This window comes from Primulina eburnea, chromosome 9 (genome assembly GCF_022965805.1).
Source record: "Primulina eburnea isolate SZY01 chromosome 9, ASM2296580v1, whole genome shotgun sequence".
In the NCBI taxonomy this organism is placed as follows: Eukaryota; Viridiplantae; Streptophyta; class Magnoliopsida; order Lamiales; family Gesneriaceae; genus Primulina; species Primulina eburnea.
In genome coordinates, this window is record NC_133109.1 from 31,764,481 (window position 1) to 31,787,287 (window position 22,807).

At 30.2% G+C, this 22,807-nt stretch overlaps 3 protein-coding genes across 3 annotated transcripts in view; all 3 read right to left on the minus strand.

Annotated features, from left to right (window-relative positions):
- The window catches only part of LOC140841701 (tubby-like F-box protein 5), an 80,066-nt gene that overhangs the window by 20,753 nt on the left and 36,506 nt on the right, over positions 1 to 22,807 (minus strand). The window lies entirely within an intron of this gene.
- LOC140842082 (uncharacterized) lies at positions 7,627 to 9,559 on the minus strand. The gene is made up of 5 exons (XM_073209901.1): positions 9,512 to 9,559; positions 8,588 to 8,930; positions 8,369 to 8,401; positions 8,097 to 8,178; positions 7,627 to 7,965 (listed from the first exon to the last, which is right to left on the minus strand). The coding sequence occupies exons 2-5, from the start codon at positions 8,917 to 8,919 to the stop codon at positions 7,627 to 7,629; spliced, it is 786 nt and encodes a 261-aa protein (XP_073066002.1). The 5' UTR covers positions 8,920 to 8,930; positions 9,512 to 9,559.
- On the minus strand, positions 16,515 to 17,730 carry LOC140840568 (uncharacterized). The gene is made up of 4 exons (XM_073207748.1): positions 17,632 to 17,730; positions 17,421 to 17,453; positions 17,118 to 17,199; positions 16,515 to 16,993 (listed from the first exon to the last, which is right to left on the minus strand). Exon 4 carries the CDS (start codon positions 16,988 to 16,990, stop codon positions 16,655 to 16,657), a length of 336 nt encoding a protein of 111 aa, XP_073063849.1. The 5' UTR covers positions 16,991 to 16,993; positions 17,118 to 17,199; positions 17,421 to 17,453; positions 17,632 to 17,730; the 3' UTR covers positions 16,515 to 16,654.

Below are 22,807 nucleotides of genomic sequence, written 5' to 3' on the forward strand. Positions count from 1 at the left end.
GACTGCTCAAATCGTGTTTCAAGAAAGTTATGAATGTTGATTATGTTCTTGAAGATATTTGTTGCAGGCTTCGTTGGGCATCGCCGGGCTTGTGCTACTGTATTTAGGTATGTTATGGGATGTGTTTAGATGTTATTTGGTGGTTCGTTTGGGTCGGGATTGACTTGGAATGTAATAGAAGTCGTAGGAAGCGAAACGATGTCGAATTACGGCTTATTGTTGTATTGAAGTTATTTGTCGATGCTTGGGGTGTTTGTATGGATTTCAATCAATGTAATAATATCCTAAGATGAGTCTTGAGGTGTTGGTTTATGTTCCTTAGGCTTGGGTTGAAAGAATGAATTGAATTTTCGTGAATTTCCATGTCCAGTATGTACCCGGACCCCTACACGGAGTCCGTGTCCGTTTTCCTTCAAAAATACGAAATTTTCGAGCCTACCCGGACCCGTACACGGACCCCTACACGGGGTCCGTGTACCCCTTTAAAAAAAAATTTTTTTTAAAAAAATGTTTTTTTTTTTAAATTTTTTTAGGATTTGCTTCGGGGTTCTATATCATGGTTTAGCACCATGGTTAAAATTTATTTATGTAAAAATATAGGATTTGTTTTTATGGTTTTATGTCATGGTTTAGTACGATAATTATACGAGGTCAAGTCCGGAGCGAACTAGAAGGTCATAAGCTATTTTTTTTTTTTTTACTTTGGTGGTGAGTTCAAGTACCTACGTCTAAGACATGCAAGTTAGTATGTGCAGCAACGGCCCCGATCGAAGTCCAACGAATCCCTCAACGCCAAGTAAGTATGTATGACGTACAAAGAAAATATTTGAAGTTTTTGAGGTATGCTAAATGTCTTGTGACCAAAAGTGAATGGGTTTGAAAGTCGGTGAACGTAGCCGAGGACCTCTCCACCCCGTTAAATTATGAACGGGTTTGAAGTTAGGATTGGAAAGCGTTAAATTATGAACGGGGACCAATCCGCCCGTTAAATTATGAACGGGTTAGATCGTGGTTGTGAAGCGTTAAATTATGAACGTGGATCAACTGGCCTGTTAAATTATGAACAGGGATCTCATGTATGTGGCAGTGGATACGTCCTGTCAGCCCAGTACTGTGGTTTGTCTGATCAGAAATTTATTATGTTATGGGTCACTTGCTTTGAAACATCCTCTACGAAAATGATGAAGTTACGTATGTTCAAGTATGTTCAAGTATGCAGTATGTTTATGAAAGTTTATGATGATGGCACGTCATAGTATGTATGTACGTATGTTCAAAGTTATTATGCTAAGTTCAAGCTATTATTCAAGTTCAAGTTTCAAAGTATGTATGTTCAAGTTCAAAGAAGTTTATGAGAGTTCAAAGTTATTATGAAAGTTTAAGTTTATTTAGAGTTCAAGGTTATTACGCAAAGTTTAAGTTTCAAGTATATATGTTATATTTTGAAGTTGTATGTGGTTTTATTATGTAATACTCGTTATTCCCAGTTTATACGTGTTGAGTCTTTAGACTCACTAGACTTGATCGATGCAGGTGCTTATGTTGATGTGGAGACAGGAGGTGGCGACCAAGTGGCAGGCTTGGACTGAGCGGAAGGCTAAACCCGTGGACTGCCGTGTTTACGTTTTTTTTTTTAAGTTTAAAAATACTCTGATTTATATGATGTGATGGGAGATGTTTTGAGCAAGTTTTTTGTTAGCAGATTTTATTGGTGATGTTGAATTTCAAATATTTTATGAACGAATCTTTTGACAACCTTTTCTTATGGGGGATTTGGTTGTGGTATTTTATGGCAAATATTGAAGATTATTTTATATTAAAGAAAAATTTTAATTTTTCCGCAAATTTTGAATGGTAAAAAGTACGGTTCGTTACAGTTTCAAATATCTTTTGAAACTTTGAAAATTTCATATCAAATTCAAATCATAACATAATTCAATTCCGACTTCAAAACTTAGTTTCTTGTCGGTTATTCTACCGTATATATTTATCCGAATTAATAATAACTGACAAATAATTATTCAATCAGTCCAACGATTAAAATTCCCTAATTATAATAAAGTGGAAATAATTCAAAATAACATCACTATAATCATCTTTTTTTCGTTAAAATCATACACTATTCAACAATTTTCAATTTCTGTATGATTTAACAATTTATCGGATTTATTCCAAAAATCGACGATTTTCAAAAAGCACCAAAAATATAAAATTTATACCTCAAATCGAAGACATTGTGTCAACGATTCCAAAACTGAAGTCAGTTCGTCGATTGGATAAATCGATAAGTCACACGATCGAAAAATAAAATTGAATCTCTATTTCTCTCTCACCTCTGTAGACTTTCTGTAAAAATAATTCATTTACGTTTGTTTTCAAATTTATCTTGTAATTTTTATTTATTTTTTTAATATTATATTATATTAATAAAATAAAATCATATAATATAATATAATATATACTATTTAATATTTTAACATCGGTATATCCATTCGAACCAGTCAAACGATCAAATTTTTCAAAACTCAAAACATGAAACTTCTATATCTTTGAGTTTTCTATGTTATATACAAATTTCACATCATGTGGACTTCATATGATCAGCTATGTCACTAATTACTATTTTGTCCTTAAAATTAATTTATTATTTTTCAACTTATTTACGAAAATGCCATGAAAATAAATTGAATATTTTTCAACTTATTTACGAAAATGTCATCAATACTATTTTATTCTCGGGGTCTCACACTTCGACACTTTTGAAAATACCGTCTAAAATTCTCTCCATTTTCTTCCACCCACTCTCTATGAATACCAGCAAATTCGCTCCATTTTCTTCCACCCACTTCACAACACTTAAAATTTTTTTTCTCTTACACAATTTTACAAATTCACAACATTTAAAATTTTTATCTTTTACACGATTTTATCACTTCACAACACTTAAAATTTTTATCTCTAATTACATGATTTTACCAATTCCAACATAGATTTATTAAATTATTAAAATTATTTTTTTTTTTATTTTACCTAAAATATTAGCGACGGAATTCATGCAGTAACTGTCGCTAAATAGCGACGGTTTCTGCATGTCGTCCGTCGCTAATTTTAAACCGTCGCTAATTGTTTTTCAAAAGTCCGTCGCGTATTTTACTTGCGACTGTTTTTCAAAATCCGTTGCAAATTGCAGCTACAACAACAGTTAAAAACCGTTGTCTTTGAGCGAACCATTTAACAACACATGATATTTAACAACAGTTTTAAAAAGGCTACGACAACGGTTGAAATCAACCTTTTAAAGGAGAAAATTTGAAAGAGTTCATTCACCCCCTCTAAACTCTTTCCCGATCCCAAAAATTTTATATTGAGATAGATTTGAAAATTTAGTTGAAAATTTGAAATCTACTTGGAATTTATTTATCCAAACGTTTATATGAATTTGAAATCTTTATTTTTAAATCAATTCTTTTAAATGAAATCTTAAGGATTTCGAAATATATATTTTTATAAAAATAAAAAATTAAAGATTTATTTTGGGGTAGATGTCACTTTCGACGGGGATAAAGTTTTGGTATCACAATTCTAGCATTGTGCTCTATGGCCCTTCAAATGGCAATATAATAATATATAATTGCTCAAATTTGATATACCATACCAAGTTGTATCGTTTACTTTTCTCCGAGGCGCCTGTTTCTCAACATGTTTCTCAACTCTTAACAAAGTTGTGTAGATTCTTACTTTATTAAACACTCACTTTTATCACTTACACTAAAGCAGAAGCCCTGGAAAAAAGGGTTCTCAATGCTTAATTTAATTATATCCTTTATTTTATTCCTTTGGCCATGACAGAACATGTTTAATTTATACCCAATATAAATTCAATGATCCAGGCATATGTTTTCCCAGTTTTCGGGAGTTTTGTACGTGATTTTAAAAATATAGGATTATAAAAATAATTGATTTTATATTGGGAGCCTTTTGTTTTATGAGTGCTAATTTTTTTTACCACAATAAAGCACATCTATGCTTATTGCCTACTTGAAATTGATTGATTCATCTCATTTATAATGATCTCAAAATCTAATTTTCATAAAACTAACCTTTTTTGCAATTAGCGAATGATAATTTATTTTTTTCCGATTTAGTTCAGTCGTCTGTCTCCATTATTCTTGCATAAGATCTAAAGATGATCACTATTATAATTTTTTATGCGGTTCAAGTATGAACTTATATGTTTGGATCAATTATTATTATTATTATATTTGTAGTATTGATTTAAGCAAATTTTTTGAATAATACTCATTTAAAACTTAAAATCATTATGCTAGCTACTTTCGATTTTTAAATAGACAAAAACTTGTGTGAGACGGTCTCACGGATCGTATTTGTGAGACGGATCTCTTAGTTGGGTTATCAGTGAAAAAGTATCACTTTTTATGCTAAGAGTATTACTTTTTATTGTGAATATGGGTATGGTTGACTCGTCTCACATATTAAGATCCGTGAGACGGTCTCACATGAGACTCGCTCATTTAAATATAAGTAAATTTTTTTTTCCGCACAGAGATAATTCTTTCTGTTATTATTATTATTATTATTTGCAATTAAAAGAAGGTTTATATAATATACGAAAAGCGTATCAGGAAATTAATATAGTAATAAAATAAAAATTTGGTCTTTCATATATAATACTAGTTTTATTTGAAAATTATTGATGTATATGTTGGGTTTAACGTGTATGAGTAAGAGTGATACTGAGATGAGTTACCTAATTAGAAGTTCTCATGTGTCAAACTGCCGACGTTGTGTCGCTTGATCTGATTGGCTAGGTTGATCGTAAAACAGTGACGTCAGATCTTAACAGTTAATATTGTCTCCGCTGACACATGACCGGTGGCAGAGAAATGATAAGATTGATTTCTAAGGGATATAAGACAACATCAGCCGATAAACATGCACCATAAATTTTCCTGGGATTCCTATGCATCACCATCTTTTTTTCAAGAAATTTGCTAGAGAAACTCAACGGAGACGATGAGATTTAAATAAGGGTAAACCTTTAGGATATGTTATTGGAAGTTTTTTTTAAAAAAAGAAAAATGAATTTCTAATATTATATTGAGGAAAAGAATATATGCTTGGCTTTATTTTTTATTAGATGGAATTTAAAGTGAATAATAATTAGTGTAGAAGACTAAGTCTTTTGTGAGACGATTTTTACGAATATTTATTCGTCAGTCGAGTCAATCATACTCATATTTATAATAAAAATTAATACTTTTGACATAAAAAATAATATTTTTTCATGAATGATCTAAATAGAATACATGTCTCACAAAATTGACTCATTTTGTGAGACTGACTCATATAAGTTTTTGTGAGTAAAAAATCAGTAGTGTCAAATAAATCATATTCAATGAAGGCAAAAACTTGTATGAGACGGTCTCACGGGTCGTATTTGTGGGACGAATCTCTTATTTGGGTCATCCATGAAAAAATATTGCTTTTTATGCTAAGAGTATTACTTTTTATTGTGAATATCGGTAGGGTTGACCCGTCTCACAGATAAAGATTTGTAAAACCGTCTCACAAAGCCCTACTATTTTTCCTATTATCTTTGCATGAGATTTTAACTAAACATATATGTATACATATATCATTCATTACTATATATGTTGTTTTTATTTTGGTTATAATATACTAGATTATTACTCAGGCCCTCATACGGTTATCTTCTATGTGTGGTTGGTAATCAGATAATCGCATATTAATTAATGAAGATATTCTAGGTCCCACATATTTTGACCAAATTAACATGTTTAGCATCACACGACTATTTGGTTGTTTTGGGTGGACTTGTTTCAAGTATTTATATCCATAAGACTGTTTCATATGAGACTTACTTAGGGATGTCATAGGGTCCGGGTTTTACCAAACTCACAATGGACCCACGTGTATGGGGTGAGGTTGGACATACTAAATGGGTCATGGGGTGGGTCTCGGGTCCAATTTTTTAGACCCGTCCGGATATGGGGCGGGTCATGGGTTTTATAATACCCGCCCCATACTCGCCCCATATACGTGGATATAAATATTTTAAGGTTTTGATTTTATTAATTTTCATTTTTTAGTAGCTCACCTCAACCATAACGATCTTAGCTATTTCGATCCTATATCAACTGTTGCATTTGAATATGCTTTTAGCAATAGTGGAAAAATAGTTGGTCCTCATCTTAGTAGACTTAAATATTGCCTACTCGCTGATTTTATATTGATCTGTTTCAATTATATTATGACTTATTTTTGGGGATGTCAAGATTTTTTTGGAGAGCTAGTAACTCTTTTTTTTATGTAATTCTTTATGTTGTAAAAATACTTTGTTTGTTATTAGTAAGTGTGGTCGAAGACATGAATTAATTTTCCACACTGTTGTATTTATAGGCTTGTCTGTTTCATAATTTAGTCATGTGAGAAGAAATATTACTTTTTTATTTTAAAAAAATTCGGGTCTCACGGGTCTCACGGGTCTACCCAGCCCCGTTTCGTATTCGATGTGGGGTGGGTCCGAAGAATATTTAACCGGGGTGGGGTGGGTAATGGGTCAAAGTTTTTTTCATGGGGAGGGTATTGGGTTTAGCCAAACCCGCCTCATACCCGCCCCATTGACATCTCTAGACTTACTCGCAAAATAAAATTATGTTTTATGTAAAAACGATCTTATATATCTGTATTACATATATACACACAAACTTGAAAAAACAATATTGGTTGAATTTCATCAATCAGCATCCTGGTGAAAATTCATAAAAAAGACATAACCTCATTTATAAAATTAGTTACATTTAAAATAACTAACAAAAAATGATATTTTACAGTGAAATATAATATTTTCGACATAAAAAAACAATAATTTTCATTAGTTGGGTCGGACATCCATCTAACAAATTTAACATGTTTGACGTTTCACAAGAGTGTTGTGTTATATATAATTATAATTTTTTTTAAAAAAAAAACTTTATTAGGTGCATAACATTTATGATAACATAGTTGATGTCTTTTTTCTATTCTATATGGAATTCAATAATTTGTAGTTTATTTAACACCAAAGTTTTAAATTTGGGATGAGATTCCGGTCCGAAACCCAATTATAAGCTCTCTTCCTCCAACACAAAAACAAAAGTTGGTCTCATAAAATACGAGACGCTACCATTAATTATAGAAATACTAAATTTTCAAGAACTACATTGAAAATAAAATAAAATATAAACACTCAATTTAACTCATCGTATACTCTCATTCACATAACGAGATATAAATCAATTTTATAAATTCCAGGATTTGCAAAAAAACAGTTTCCTTTTTACATGTTTAAATTGTTTCAAGGGGTAAGAAAGATATAAATCATGAGAAATTTCAAAATTAAAAACCTATTTATTAAGGGAAACAAAACATAGAAATCACGAATGTAATATTAATCTACGCTGGCTGTTTAACAACACATTTGATCAAATAACACTAATCATTTACCAAGTTCTTCACACTTAAAATGAAAATTGTCCACATAATTTAAAAATAAAAAATACAACCAAAAAAATTTGACCTTGAATCGATCATCTCTAGCATACTTCACGTACTTGAGACCATCTTTACGTGCAGCTTGGGTATGGTCTTGTAAATTCTCGGAAAAAAGGTTAAATATTCTTTCAAAGATCGTGAGTCTTGAATGTAAGAGGGATGTGTAGCATAGTTTTCTGGCAAATGACAGAAGCTAAGTTTGGTTTGCGAAGCGTTCAAACCAAGAGCCTCGCAAATCTGATCGGCCACTCCATCTAGGGTTATATTATTCTTATCGATTGAAATACCTCTCCATTTGGTATGAGCCCCGCTGGACCATATAAAGCCGCCTTCGTCATTTTTCTTCCGTTCTCCGTCGTAGTTAATCATCACATAAATGGTCATCATTTCCTACATGTACAATTAGTAGTTAAAAAAAAAAAGAGATAATTTTTAAGAAGTGAATGTTAATTATTGGGTCAAACAAACAAAAAAAAAACAGTGAATTATTATTTATTAAATGCATAAATTATGCGGTTTACCTGGCCTGAGCGGAGACGTCTCTTTTTCTTAGCTTTAATGGCCTTGAATCCGCTGATCATAACATAGTCCCTTAGCCTGCCACTGATTAAGCCGCCAGCCAAAGCAATTAGTATATACAAGTACACTAGGATTCATATATACATGCAATTTGAAGAAGAGAATGTCGAAATGTAAACTTTTTCCATATAATTAATTAAGACAATGGTCGGATAGTTTAGTGTTTTGCAAGTTAATATATGAGAACGAGATGCTTGTTGTAGATCTTTCGTACCTATCTTTAAAACAGTTCCACAAGGGCAAACACCTGAACAGTGATGTAAGAAATTGTTAAAATTTGGTAGAAGAAGCTAGCTAGAAATTAAAGCCATACAAAACGTTCAGCATTTGATTAATAGGAGATGAAATGCATCTAGAGATTCTGACTTAATTTGATTGGTTTATGGCCAAGGAGAAAAATAAGAGCTAGGGAATGCATGGGACGGGGACGTACCAACAGGGAAAGTAATCCGTCGACTGTGCCTCAATACCAGACACGATCAACGTATGACTGCCCTCGTCAATGTCAAAGATTAGTTCAAAGTATTTAACAAAACAGAAGGGAGCGAGGGCACCAAATACCAAGCATTTGTCGATAGCAATGACAATCAGATATACGGTACTGCGGTGACCGCGATTCAAGTATATAGCAGCTGGGAAGTTGTCTCTCGTTTCGTGTGGCTCCAGCTGTGTCACTCCCATGCAACAGCCACCAACGTCAATCTCCCTCAGGCAGAGGGTTCTGTTAGTGTTGTTTCTCAACCGGTGTCGAAGGAGACAAGACATTTTAGTGTATCCTAATTAACATAAAAATATATATCATTAATAATTAATGCTTATAGAATTAAATATGACGTGTTTTACTAATAATAATTAGATTGAATAATTGCATATTTTTAGTAATTGGTTAATACGCAACAGAAATAAAATCATATAGCTAGAATTTAGATAAAATTATTTACTAAACAAAAAAAATTGGAAAAGTTTTTAACTAACCTAAAATAATCATATGAAATTTTAATGTTAACTAAACGTACATTAATTAAAAAAAAAACAAAAAAAAACAAAAAGGATGAAGAAATAAAAAACAAACCTACATGGATCCTAAATATAGAAATGGTTTTTGAAAACCATTTTCAAGAGGTGGAGGCGAACCCGGCAGGCTGCAAAGGGATCATTCCAATTTTTTCATCCAAAAATATTATATTTTTTTCACACTTTTTGTTAATAAAAAATACATATTTTGTCACTATTTTTTATATAACAACAACAACAACAAAATAATAATAATAATAATTCGAAGCTATAAATTTTAAGCACAATCAAATAGCTTTTGATTCATACTTTATTAAAATTCAAATACATGAAAAGAGATTACCGCTCGGATGGATTCAGACTTTGTTGCCGCCGGCAATTCACTGAAGTTTGAAGTACGTAGTTGTTCTTCTCTCCCCCTAAACGTGTTTTTATAGAAGAATTCCCTTGTTTTCATTCTCTTAATTTTATTTAAGAAAGATAATCAAAGCTCGGATAAGAAAGTTTCAAATCTTTTAAGGATAATGAATTGATATGGTAGGATTTTAAAAAATATATATATTTATTTGAGTGGGTCTCATCTTTATACTATTTTGAAAAAGTGAAATACTTGGAAACTAATGATGTATTTGTATTATTTGTATCCATTTATTGTTAAATCAAAATTGTTAATTCAGATAAATGATACGAAAAGATTGTTACAACTCGTAAAAATATTATTATTAATATAATACTATTTAATTTTAAAATCATTAAACTTAATAAAATTAAACTATATATTTTATTTCATAAAAAATAAAGTTAACAAAAATTTAATATAAATAATTATTTAAAAATTTACCCCTAGTTAAATTTTTTTGTTTAGATTTATTTTTTAAGTAAAGCTAATCATTAATTTATCACTGATTTATTATATCGTGAGATTTTGGTTTAATTTAATTTTTCTGAGTTTTAAAAAAATTTAACAGTAATACATCTTGCATGAATTAATTGATTATTTAAAAATTAATATATAATAATTATTTTTATCCATCTTATCCTATTTAATTAATTGACCAAACCAAAATGAGGGAAACAAAAGTTAAAAGAAAAAAGAAGAAGTTTTGACAGTACAAACAACACGGTATGTTGTTTCTCTCTCCACAGTAGGGGATCATCTCCCATATTTTCTATAGTAATCATTTGGTCAAAAAAATCTAAAGAAAAACTTTTGACTAAAGAAATAACTATATTTACCATATATTGGTATTTGGTATGGAAAGCTTCCTTGAATATTTCTCAAAACATAGTATTGTGTTCACAAACCCCAGAATCAAATCCAATCATATCAAGGTATCCAAGGATCATAGCTCAACGTGCAAGTCATGTATGCCACATAAACTCAACAAATAGGGCATATAGACATGTCATCTCAATCCAATCAATCAAACATATATCATATAATACAGATACCTGCCGTATGTTATCCGGTCGTAACATACCTCACTTTTTCGTTCCAGTCGATGTAGCTTGAAGATATCAGTATAATGATCTATCTACATCGATAACACATTTATTTCAAGAGTGAGTCTCATGTGAGACCGTCTCACGGATCTTAATCTGTGAGACGGGTCAACCCTACCCATATTCACAATAAAAAGTAATACTCTTAGCATAAAAAGTAATACTTTTTAGTGGATGATCCAAATAAGAGATCCGTCTCACAAATAAAACCCGTGAGACCGTCTCACACAAGTTTTTGTCTTATTTCAATCAATAACATCATTCAATTCAACAATATAAGTTTCAAATATCTTTTGAAACTTTGAAAATTTCATATCAAATTCAAATCATAACATAATTCAATTACGACTTCAAAACTTAGTTTCTTGTCGGTTATTCTACCGTATATATTTATCCGAATTAATAATAACTGACAAATAATTATTCAATCAGTCCAACGATTAAAATTCCCTAATTATAATAAAGTGAAAATAATTCAAAATAACATCACTATAATCATCTTTTCTTCGTTAAAATCATACACTATTCAACAATTTTCAATTTCTGTATGATTTAACAATTTATCGGATTTATTCCAAAAATCGACGATTTTCAAAAAGCTCCAAAAATATAAAATTTATACCTCAAATCGAAGACATCGTGTCAACGATTCCAAAACTGAAGTCAGTTCGTCGATTGGATAAATCGATAAGTCACACGATCGAAAAACAAAATTGAATCTCTATTTCTCTCTCACCTCTGTAGACTTTCTGTAAAAATAATTCATTTACGTTTGTTTTCAAATTTATCTTGTAATTTTTATTTATTTTTTAATATTATATTATATTAATAAAATAAAATAATATAATATAATATAATATATACTATTTAATATTTTAACATCGGTATATCCATTCGAACCAGTCAAACGATCAAATTTTTCAAAACTCAAAACATGAAACTTCTATATCTTTGAGTTTTCTATGTTATATACAAATCTCACATCATTTGGACTTCATATGATCAGCTATGTCACTAATTACTATTTCGTTCTTAAAATTAATTTATTATTTTTCAACTTATTTACGAAAATGCCATGAAAATAAATTGAATATTTTTCAACTTATTTACGAAAATGTCATCAATACTATTTTATTCTCGGGGTCTCACACTTCGACACTTTTGAAAATACCGTCTAAAACTCTCTCCATTTTCTTCCACCCACTTTCTATAAATACCAGCAAATTCGCTCCATTTTCTTCCACCCACTTCACAACACTTAAAATTTTTTTTCTCTTACACAATTTTACAAATTCACAACATTTAAAATTTTTATCTTTTACACGATTTTACCACTTCACAACAATTAAAATTTTTATCTATTACACAATTTTATCACTTCACAACACTTAAAATTTTTATCTCTAATTACATGATTTTACCAATTCCAACATAGATTTATTAAATTATTAAAATTATTTTTTTTATTTTACCTAAAATATTAGCGACGGAATTCATGCAGTAACTGTCGCTAAATAGCGACGGTTTGTGCATGTCGTCCGTCGCTAATTTTAAACCGTCGCTAATTGTTTTTCAAAAGTCCGTCGCGTATTTTACTTGCGTCTGTTTTTGAAAATCCATTGCAAATTGCAGCTACAACAACAGTTAAAAACCGTTGTCTTTGAGCGAACCATTTAACAACACATGCTTTAACAACAGTTTTAAAAAGGCTACGACAACGGTTGAAATCAACCTTTTAAAGGAGAAAATTTGAAAGAGTTCATTCACCCCCTCTAAACTCTTTCTCGATCCCAACAATTTTATATTGAGATAGATTTGAAAATTTAGTTGAAAATTTGAAATCTACGTGGAATTTATTTATCCAAACGTTTATATGAATTTGAAATCTTTATTTTTAAATCAATTCTTTTAATAGTAAGTAGAACCAGGGATAGTTGTGCAAGTAGAACCAATTGTTGATCTCTATGGCCCTTCAAATGGCAATATAATAATATATAATTGCTCAAATTTGATATACCATACCAAGTTGTATCGTTTACTTTTCTCCGAGGCGCCTGTTTCTCAACATGTTTCAACTCTTAACAAAGTTGTGTAGATTCTTACTTTATTAAACACTCACTTTTATCACTTACACTAAAGCAGAAGCCCTGGAAAAAAGGTTCTCAATGCTTAATTTAATTATATCCTTTATTTTATTCCTTTGGCCATGACAGAACATGTTTAATTTATACCCAATATAAATTCAATGATCCAGGCATATGTTTTCCCAGTTTTCGGGAGTTTTGTACGTGATTTTAAAAATATAGGATTATAAAAATAATTGATTTTATATTGGGAGCCTTTTGTTTTATGAGTGCTAATTTTTTTTACCACAATAAAGCACATCTATGCTTATTGCCTACTTGAAATTGATTGATTCATCTCATTTATAATGATCTCAAAATCTAATTTTCATAAAACTAACCTTTTTTGCTATTAGCGAATGATAATTTATTTTTTTCCGATTTAGTTCAGTCGTCTGTCTCCATTATTCTTGCATATAAGATCTAAAGATGATCGCTATTATAATTTTTTATGCGGTTCAAGTATGAACTTATATGTTTGGATCAATTATTATTATTATTATATTTGTAGTATTGATTTAAGCAAATTTTTTGAATAATACTCATTTAAAACTTAAAATCATTATGCTAGCTACTTTCGATTTTTAAATAGACAAAAACTTGTGTGAGACGGTCTCACGGATCGTATTTGTGAGACGGATCTCTTATTTGGGTTATCAGTGAAAAAGTATCACTTTTTATGCTAAGATTATTACTTTTTATTGTGAATATGGGTATGGTTGACTCGTCTCACAGATTAAGATCCGTGAGACGGTCTCACATGAGACTCGCTCATTTAAATATAAGTAAATTTTTTTTTCCGCACAGAGATAATTCTTTCTGTTATTATTATTATTATTATTTGCAATTAAAAGAAGGTTTATATAATATACGAAAAGCGTATCAGGAAATTAATATAGTAATAAAATAAAAATTTGGTCTTTCATATATAATACTAGTTTTATTTGAAAATTATTGATGTATATGTTGGGTTTAACGTGTATGAGTAAGAGTGATACTGAGATGAGTTACCTAATTAGAAGTTCTCATGTGTCCAACTGCCGACGTTGTGTCGCTTGATCTGATTGGCTAGGTTGATCGTAAAACAGTGACGTCAGATCTTAACGGTTAATATTGTCTCCGCTGATACATGACCGGTGGCAGAGAAATGATAAGATTGATTTCTAAGGGACATAAGACAACATTAGCCGATAAACATGCACCATAAATTTTCCTGGGATTCCTATGCATCACCATCTTTTTTTCAAGAAATTTGCTAGAGAAACTCAACGGAGACGATGAGATTTAAATAAGGGTAAACCTTTAGGATATGTTATTGGAAGTTTTTTTTAAAAAAAAAGAAAAATGAATTTCTAATATTATATTGAGGAAAAGAATATATGCTTGGCTTTATTTTTTATTAGATGGAATTTAAAGTGAATAATAATTAGTGTAGAAGACTAAGTCTTTTGTGAGACGATTTTTACGAATATTTATTCGTCAGTCGAGTCAATCATACTCATATTTATAATAAAATTAATACTTTTGACATAAAAAATAATATTTTTTCATGAATGATCTAAATAGAATACATGTCTCACAAAATTGACTCATTTTGTGAGACTGACTCATATAAGTTTTTGTGAGTAAAAAATCAGTAGTGTCAAATAAATCATATTCAATGAAGGCAAAAACTTGTATGAGACGGTCTCACGGGTCGTATTTGTGGGACGAATCTCTTATTTGGGTCATCCATGAAAAAATATTGCTTTTTATGCTAAGAGTATTACTTTTTATTGTGAATATCGGTAGGGTTGACCCGTCTCACAGATAAAGATTTGTAAAACCGTCTCACAAAGCCCTACTATTTTTCCTATTATCTTTGCATGAGATTTTAACTAAACATATATGTATACATATATCATTCATTACTATATATGTTGTTTTTATTTTGGTTATAATATACTAGATTATTACTCAGGCCCTCATACGGTTATCTTCTATGTGTGGTTGGTAATCAGATAATCGCATATTAATTAATGAAGATATTCTAGGTCCCACATATTTTGACCAAATTAACATGTTTAGCATCACACGACTATTTGGTTGTTTTGGGTGGACTTGTTTCAAGTATTTATATCCATAAGACTGTTTCATATGAGACTTACTTAGGGATGTCAATGGGTCCGGGTTTTACCAAACTCACAATGGACCCACGTGTATGGGGTGAGTTTGGACATACTAAATGGGTCATGGGGTGGGTCTCGGGTCCAATTTTTTAGACCCGTCCGGATATGGGACGGGTCATGGGTTTTATAATACCCGTCCCATACCCGCCCCATATACGTGGATATAAATATTTTAAGGTTTTGATTTTATTAATTTTCATTTTTTAGTAGCTCACCTCAACCATAACGATCTTAGCTATTTCGATCCTATATCAACTGTTGCATTTGAATATGCTTTTAGCAATAGTGGAAAAATAGTTGGTCCTCATCTTAGTAGACTTAAATATTGCCTACTCGCTGATTTTATATTGATCTGTTTCAATTATATTATGACTTATTTTTGGGGATGTCAAGATTTTTTTGGAGAGCTAGTAACTCTTTTTTTTATGTAATTCTTTATGTTGTAAAAATACTTTGTTTGTTATTATTAAGTGTGGTCGAAGACATGAATTAATTTTCCACAATGTTGTATTTATAGGCTTGTCTGTTTCATAATTTAGTCATGTGAGAAGAAATATTACTTTTTTATTTTAAAAAAATTCGGGTCTCACGGGTCTACCCAGCCCCGTTTCGTATTCGATGTGGGGTGGGTCCGAAGAATATTTAACCGGGGTGGGGTGGGTAATGGGTCAAAGTTTTTTTCATGGGGAGAGTATTGGGTTTAGCCAAACCCGCCTCATACTCGTCCCATTGACATCTCTAGACTTACTCGCAAAATAAAATTATGTTTTATGTAAAAACGATCTTATATATCTGTATTACATATATACACACAAACTTGAAAAAACAATATTGGTTGAATTTCATCAATCAGCATCCTGGTGAAAATTCATAAAAAAGACATAACCTCATTTATAAAATTAGTTACATTTAAAATAACTAACAAAAAATGATATTTTACAGTGAAATATAATATTTTCGACATAAAAAAACAATAATTTTCATTAGTTGGGTCGGACATCCATCTGACAAATTTAACATGTTTGACGTTTCACAAGAGTGTTGTGTTATATATAATTATAATTTTTTTAAAAAAAAAAAACTTTATTAGGTGCATAACATTTATGATAACATAGTTGATGTCTTTTTTCTATTCTATATGGAATTCAATAATTTGTAGTTTATTTAACACCAAAGTTTTAAATTTGGGATGAGATTCCGGTCCGAAACCCAATTATAAGCTCTCTTCCTCCAACACAAAAACAAAAGTTGGTCTCATAAAATACGAGACGCTACCATTAATTATAGAAATACTAATTTTTCAAGAACTACATTGAAAATAAAATAAAATATAAACACTCAATTTAACTCATCGTATACTCTCATTCACATAACGAGATATAAATCAATTTTATAAATTCCAGGATTTGCAAAAAAACAGTTTCCTTTTTACATGTTTAAATTGTTTCAGGGGTAAGAAAGATATAAATCATGAGAAATTTCAAAATTAAAAACCTTTTTATTAAGGGAAACAAAACATAGAAATCACGAATGTAATATTAATCTACGCTGGCTGTTTAACAACACGTTTGATCAAATAACACTAATCATTTACCAAGTTCTTCACACTTAAAATGAAAATTGTCCACATAATTTAAAAATAAAAAAACAACCAAAAAAATTTGACCTTGAATCGATCATCTCTAGCATACTTCACGTACTTGAGACCATCTTTACGTGCAGCTTGGGTATGGTCTTGTAAATTCTCGGAAAAAAGGTTAAATATTCTTTCAAAGATCGCGAGTCTTGAATGTAAGAGGGATGTGTAGCATAGTTTTCTGGCAAATGACAGAAGCTAAGTTTGGTTTGCGAAGCGTTCAAACCAAGAGCCTCGCAAATCTGATCGGCCACTCCATCTAGGGTTATATTATTCTTATCGATTGAAATACCTCTCCATTTGGTATGAGCCCCGCTGGACCATATAAAGCCGCCTTCGTCATTTTTCTTCCGTTCTCCGTCGTAGTTAATCATCACATAAATGTTCATCATTTCCTACATGTACAATTAGTTCTTAAAAAAAAGAATACAATTTTAAGAAGTTGATGTTAATTATTGGGTACAAACAAAAAAAAAACAGTGAATTATTTTTATTAAATGCATAAATTATGCGGTTTACCTGGCCTGAGCGGAGACGTCTCTTTTTCTTAGCTTTAACGGCCTTGAATCCGCTGATCAAAACATAGTCCGTTAGCCTGCCACTGATTAAGCCGCCAGCCAAAGCAATTAGTATATACATGTACACTAGGATTCATATATACATGCAATTTGAAGAAGAGAATGTGGAAATGGAATTTGTGTAATTGTAAACTTTTTGCATATAATTAATTAAGACAATGGTCGCGTAGTTTAGTGTTTTGGCAAGTAAAATAGGAAACATTAATATATGAGAACGAGATGCTTGTTGTACCATCTTTCGTACCTATCTTTAAAACAGTTCCACAAAGGCAAACACCTGAACAGTGATGTAAGAAATTGTTAAAATTTGGTAGAAAAAGCTAGAAATTAAAGCCAAACAAAACGTTCAGCATTTGATTAATAGGAGATGAACTGCATCTAGAGATTCTGACTTTGAATCGTTTATGGCCAAGGAGAAAAATAAGAGCTAGGGAATGCATGGGACGGGGACGTACCAACAGGGAAAGTAATCCGTCGACTGTGCCTCGATACCAGACACGATCAACGTATGACTGCCCTCGTCAATGTCAAAGATTAGCTCAAAGTATGCAACAAAACAGATGGGAATGAGGAAACCAATACCATGTCATTGTCGACAGCAATGACAATCTTATATATGGTGCGCCGGTTGTAACCGTGCCTCAAGTACATAGCAGCTGGGAAGTTGCCTCTCGTTTCGTGTGGTTCCAGCCGTATCACTCCCGTGCAACAGCCATTAAAGTCTATCTCCCTCAGGTCGATGGTTCTGTTAGTGTTGTTTCTCAACCGGTGTCGAAGGAGACAAGACATTTTAGTGTATCCTAATTAACATAAAAATATATATCATTAATGATTAATGCTTATAGAATTAAATATGACGTGCTTTACTAATAATAATTAGATTGAATAATTGCATCTTTTTAGTAATTGGTTAATACGCAACAGAAATAAAATCATATAGCTAGAATTTAGATAAAATTATTTACTAAACAAAAAAAATTGGAAAAGTTTTTAACTAACCTAAAATAATCATATTAAATTTTAATGTTAACTAAACGTACATTAATTAAAAAAAAACAAAAAAATAAAAAGGATGAAGAAAAAAAAAACAAACCTACATGGATCCTAAATATAGAAATGGTTTTTGAAAACCATTTTCAAGAGGTGGAGGCGAACCCGGCAGGCTGCAAAGGGGATCATTCCAATTTTTTCATCCAAAAATATTATATTTTTTTCACACTTTTTTTTAATAAAAAATACATATTTGTCACTATTTTTTATATAACAACAACAACAACAAAAATAATAATAATAATAATTCGAAGCTATAAATTTTAAGCACAATCAAATAGCTTTTGATTCATACTTTATTAAAATTCAAATACATGAAAAGAGATTACCGCTCGGATGGATTCAGACTTTGTTGCCGCCGGCAATTCACTGAAGTTTGAAGTACGTAGTTGTTCTTCTCTCCCCCTAAACGTGTTTTTATAGAAGAATTCCCTTGTTTTCATTCTCTTAATTTTATTTAAGAAAGATAATCAAATCTCGGATAAGAAAGTTTCAAATCTTTTAAGGATAATGAATTGATATGGTAGGATTTTAAAAAATATATATATTTATTTGAGTGGGTCTCATCTTTATACTATTTTGAAAAAGTGAAATACTTGGAAACTAATGATGTATTTGTATTATTTGTATCCATTTATTGTTAAATCAAAATTGTTAATTCAGATAAATGATACGAAAAGATTGTTACAAACTCGTAAAAATATTATTATTAATATAATACTATTTAATTTTAAAATCATTAAACTTAATAAAATTAAACTATATATTTTATTTCATAAAAATAAAGTTAACAAAAATTTAATATAAATAATTATTTAAAAATTTACCCCTAGTTAAATTTTTTTGTTTAGATTTATTTTTAAGTAAAGCTAATCATTAATTTATCACTGATTTATTATATCGTGAGATTTGGTTTAATTTAATTTTTCTGAGTTTTAAAAAAATTTAACAGTAATACATCTTGCATGAATTAATTGATTATTTAAAAATTAATATATAATAATTATTTTTATCCATCTTATCCTATTTAATTAATTGACCAAACCAAAATGAGGGAAACAAAAGTTAAAAGAAAAAAGAAGAAGTTTTGACAGTACAAACAACACGGTATGTTGTTTCTCTCTCCACAGTAGGGGATCATCTCCCATATTTTCTATAGTAATCATTTGGTCAAAAAATCTAAAGAAAAACTTTTGACTAAAGAAATAAACTATATTTACCATATATTGGTATTTGGTATGGAAAGCTTCCTTGAATATTTCTCAAAACATAGTATTGTGTTCACAAACCCCAGAATCAAATCCAATCATATCAAGGTATCCAAGGATCATAGCTCAACGTGCAAGTCATGTATGCCACATAAACTCAACAAATAGGGCATATAGACATGTCATCTCAATCCAATCAATCAAACATATATCATATAATACAGATACCTGCCGTATGTTATCCGGTCGTAACATACCTCACTTTTTCGTTCCAGTCGATGTAGCTTGAAGATATCAGTATAATGATCTATCTACATCGATAACACATTTATTTCAAGAGTGAGTCTCATGTGAGACCGTCTCACGGATCTTAATCTGTGAGACGGGTCAACCCTACCCATATTCACAATAAAAGTAATACTCTTAGCATAAAAAGTAATACTTTTTAGTGGATGATCCAAATAAGAGATCCGTCTCACAAATAAAACCCGTGAGACCGTCTCACACAAGTTTTTGTCTTATTTCAATCAATAACATCATTCAATTCAACAATATAAGTTTCAAATATCTTTTGAAACTTTGAAAATTTCATATCAAATTCAAATCATAACATAATTCAATTACGACTTCAAAACTTAGTTTCTTGTCGGTTATTCTACCGTATATATTTATCCGAATTAATAATAACTGACAAATAATTATTCAATCAGTCCAACGATTAAAATTCCCTAATTATAATAAAGTGAAAATAATTCAAATAACATCACTATAATCATCTTTTCTTCGTTAAAATCATACACTATTCAACAATTTTCAATTTCTGTATGATTTAACAATTTATCGGATTTATTCCAAAAATCGACGATTTTCAAAAAGCTCCAAAAATATAAAATTTATACCTCAAATCGAAGACATCGTGTCAACGATTCCAAAACTGAAGTCAGTTCGTCGATTGGATAAATCGATAAGTCACACGATCGAAAAACAAAATTGAATCTCTATTTCTCTCTCACCTCTGTAGACTTTCTGTAAAAATAATTCATTTACGTTTGTTTTCAAATTTATCTTGTAATTTTTATTATTTTTTAATATTATATTATATTAATAAAATAAAATAATATAATATAATATAATATACTATTTAATATTTTAACATCGGTATATCCATTCGAACCAGTCAAACGATCAAATTTTTCAAAACTCAAAACATGAAACTTCTATATCTTTGAGTTTCTATGTTATATACAAATCTCACATCATTTGGACTTCATATGATCAGCTATGTCACTAATTACTATTTCGTTCTTAAAATTAATTTATTATTTTTCAACTTATTTACGAAAATGCCATGAAAATAAATTGAATATTTTTCAACTTATTTACGAAAATGTCATCAATACTATTTTATTCTCGGGGTCTCACACTTCGACACTTTTGAAAATACCGTCTAAAACTCTCTCCATTTTCTTCCACCCACTTTCTATAAATACCAGCAAATTCGCTCCATTTTCTTCCACCCACTTCACAACACTTAAAATTTTTTTTCTCTTACACAATTTTACAAATTCACAACATTTAAAATTTTTATCTTTTACACGATTTTACCACTTCACAACAATTAAAATTTTTATCTATTACACAATTTTATCACTTCACAACACTTAAAATTTTTATCTCTAATTACATGATTTTACCAATTCCAACATAGATTTATTAAATTATTAAAATTATTTTTTTTATTTTACCTAAAATATTAGCGACGGAATTCATGCAGTAACTGTCGCTAAATAGCGACGGTTTGTGCATGTCGTCCGTCGCTAATTTTAAACCGTCGCTAATTGTTTTTCAAAAGTCCGTCGCGTATTTTACTTGCGTCTGTTTTTGAAAATCCATTGCAAATTGCAGCTACAACAACAGTTAAAAACCGTTGTCTTTGAGCGAACCATTTAACAACACATGCTTTAACAACAGTTTTAAAAAGGCTACGACAACGGTTGAAATCAACCTTTTAAAGGAGAAAATTTGAAAGAGTTCATTCACCCCCTCTAAACTCTTTCTCGATCCCAACAATTTTATATTGAGATAGATTTGAAAATTTAGTTGAAAATTTGAAATCTACGTGGAATTTATTTATCCAAACGTTTATATGAATTTGAAATCTTTATTTTTAAATCAATTCTTTTAATAGTAAGTAGAACCAGGGATAGTTGTGCAAGTAGAACCAATTGTTGATCTCTATGGCCCTTCAAATGGCAATATAATAATATATAATTGCTCAAATTTGATATACCATACCAAGTTGTATCGTTTACTTTTCTCCGAGGCGCCTGTTTCTCAACATGTTTCAACTCTTAACAAAGTTGTGTAGATTCTTACTTTATTAAACACTCACTTTTATCACTTACACTAAAGCAGAAGCCCTGGAAAAAAGGTTCTCAATGCTTAATTTAATTATATCCTTTATTTTATTCCTTTGGCCATGACAGAACATGTTTAATTTATACCCAATATAAATTCAATGATCCAGGCATATGTTTTCCCAGTTTTCGGGAGTTTTGTACGTGATTTTAAAAATATAGGATTATAAAAATAATTGATTTTATATTGGGAGCCTTTTGTTTTATGAGTGCTAATTTTTTTTACCACAATAAAGCACATCTATGCTTATTGCCTACTTGAAATTGATTGATTCATCTCATTTATAATGATCTCAAAATCTAATTTTCATAAAACTAACCTTTTTTGCTATTAGCGAATGATAATTTATTTTTTTCCGATTTAGTTCAGTCGTCTGTCTCCATTATTCTTGCATATAAGATCTAAAGATGATCGCTATTATAATTTTTTATGCGGTTCAAGTATGAACTTATATGTTTGGATCAATTATTATTATTATTATATTTGTAGTATTGATTTAAGCAAATTTTTTGAATAATACTCATTTAAAACTTAAAATCATTATGCTAGCTACTTTCGATTTTTAAATAGACAAAAACTTGTGTGAGACGGTCTCACGGATCGTATTTGTGAGACGGATCTCTTATTTGGGTTATCAGTGAAAAAGTATCACTTTTTATGCTAAGATTATTACTTTTTATTGTGAATATGGGTATGGTTGACTCGTCTCACAGATTAAGATCCGTGAGACGGTCTCACATGAGACTCGCTCATTTAAATATAAGTAAATTTTTTTTTCCGCACAGAGATAATTCTTTCTGTTATTATTATTATTATTATTTGCAATTAAAAGAAGGTTTATATAATATACGAAAAGCGTATCAGGAAATTAATATAGTAATAAAATAAAAATTTGGTCTTTCATATATAATACTAGTTTTATTTGAAAATTATTGATGTATATGTTGGGTTTAAC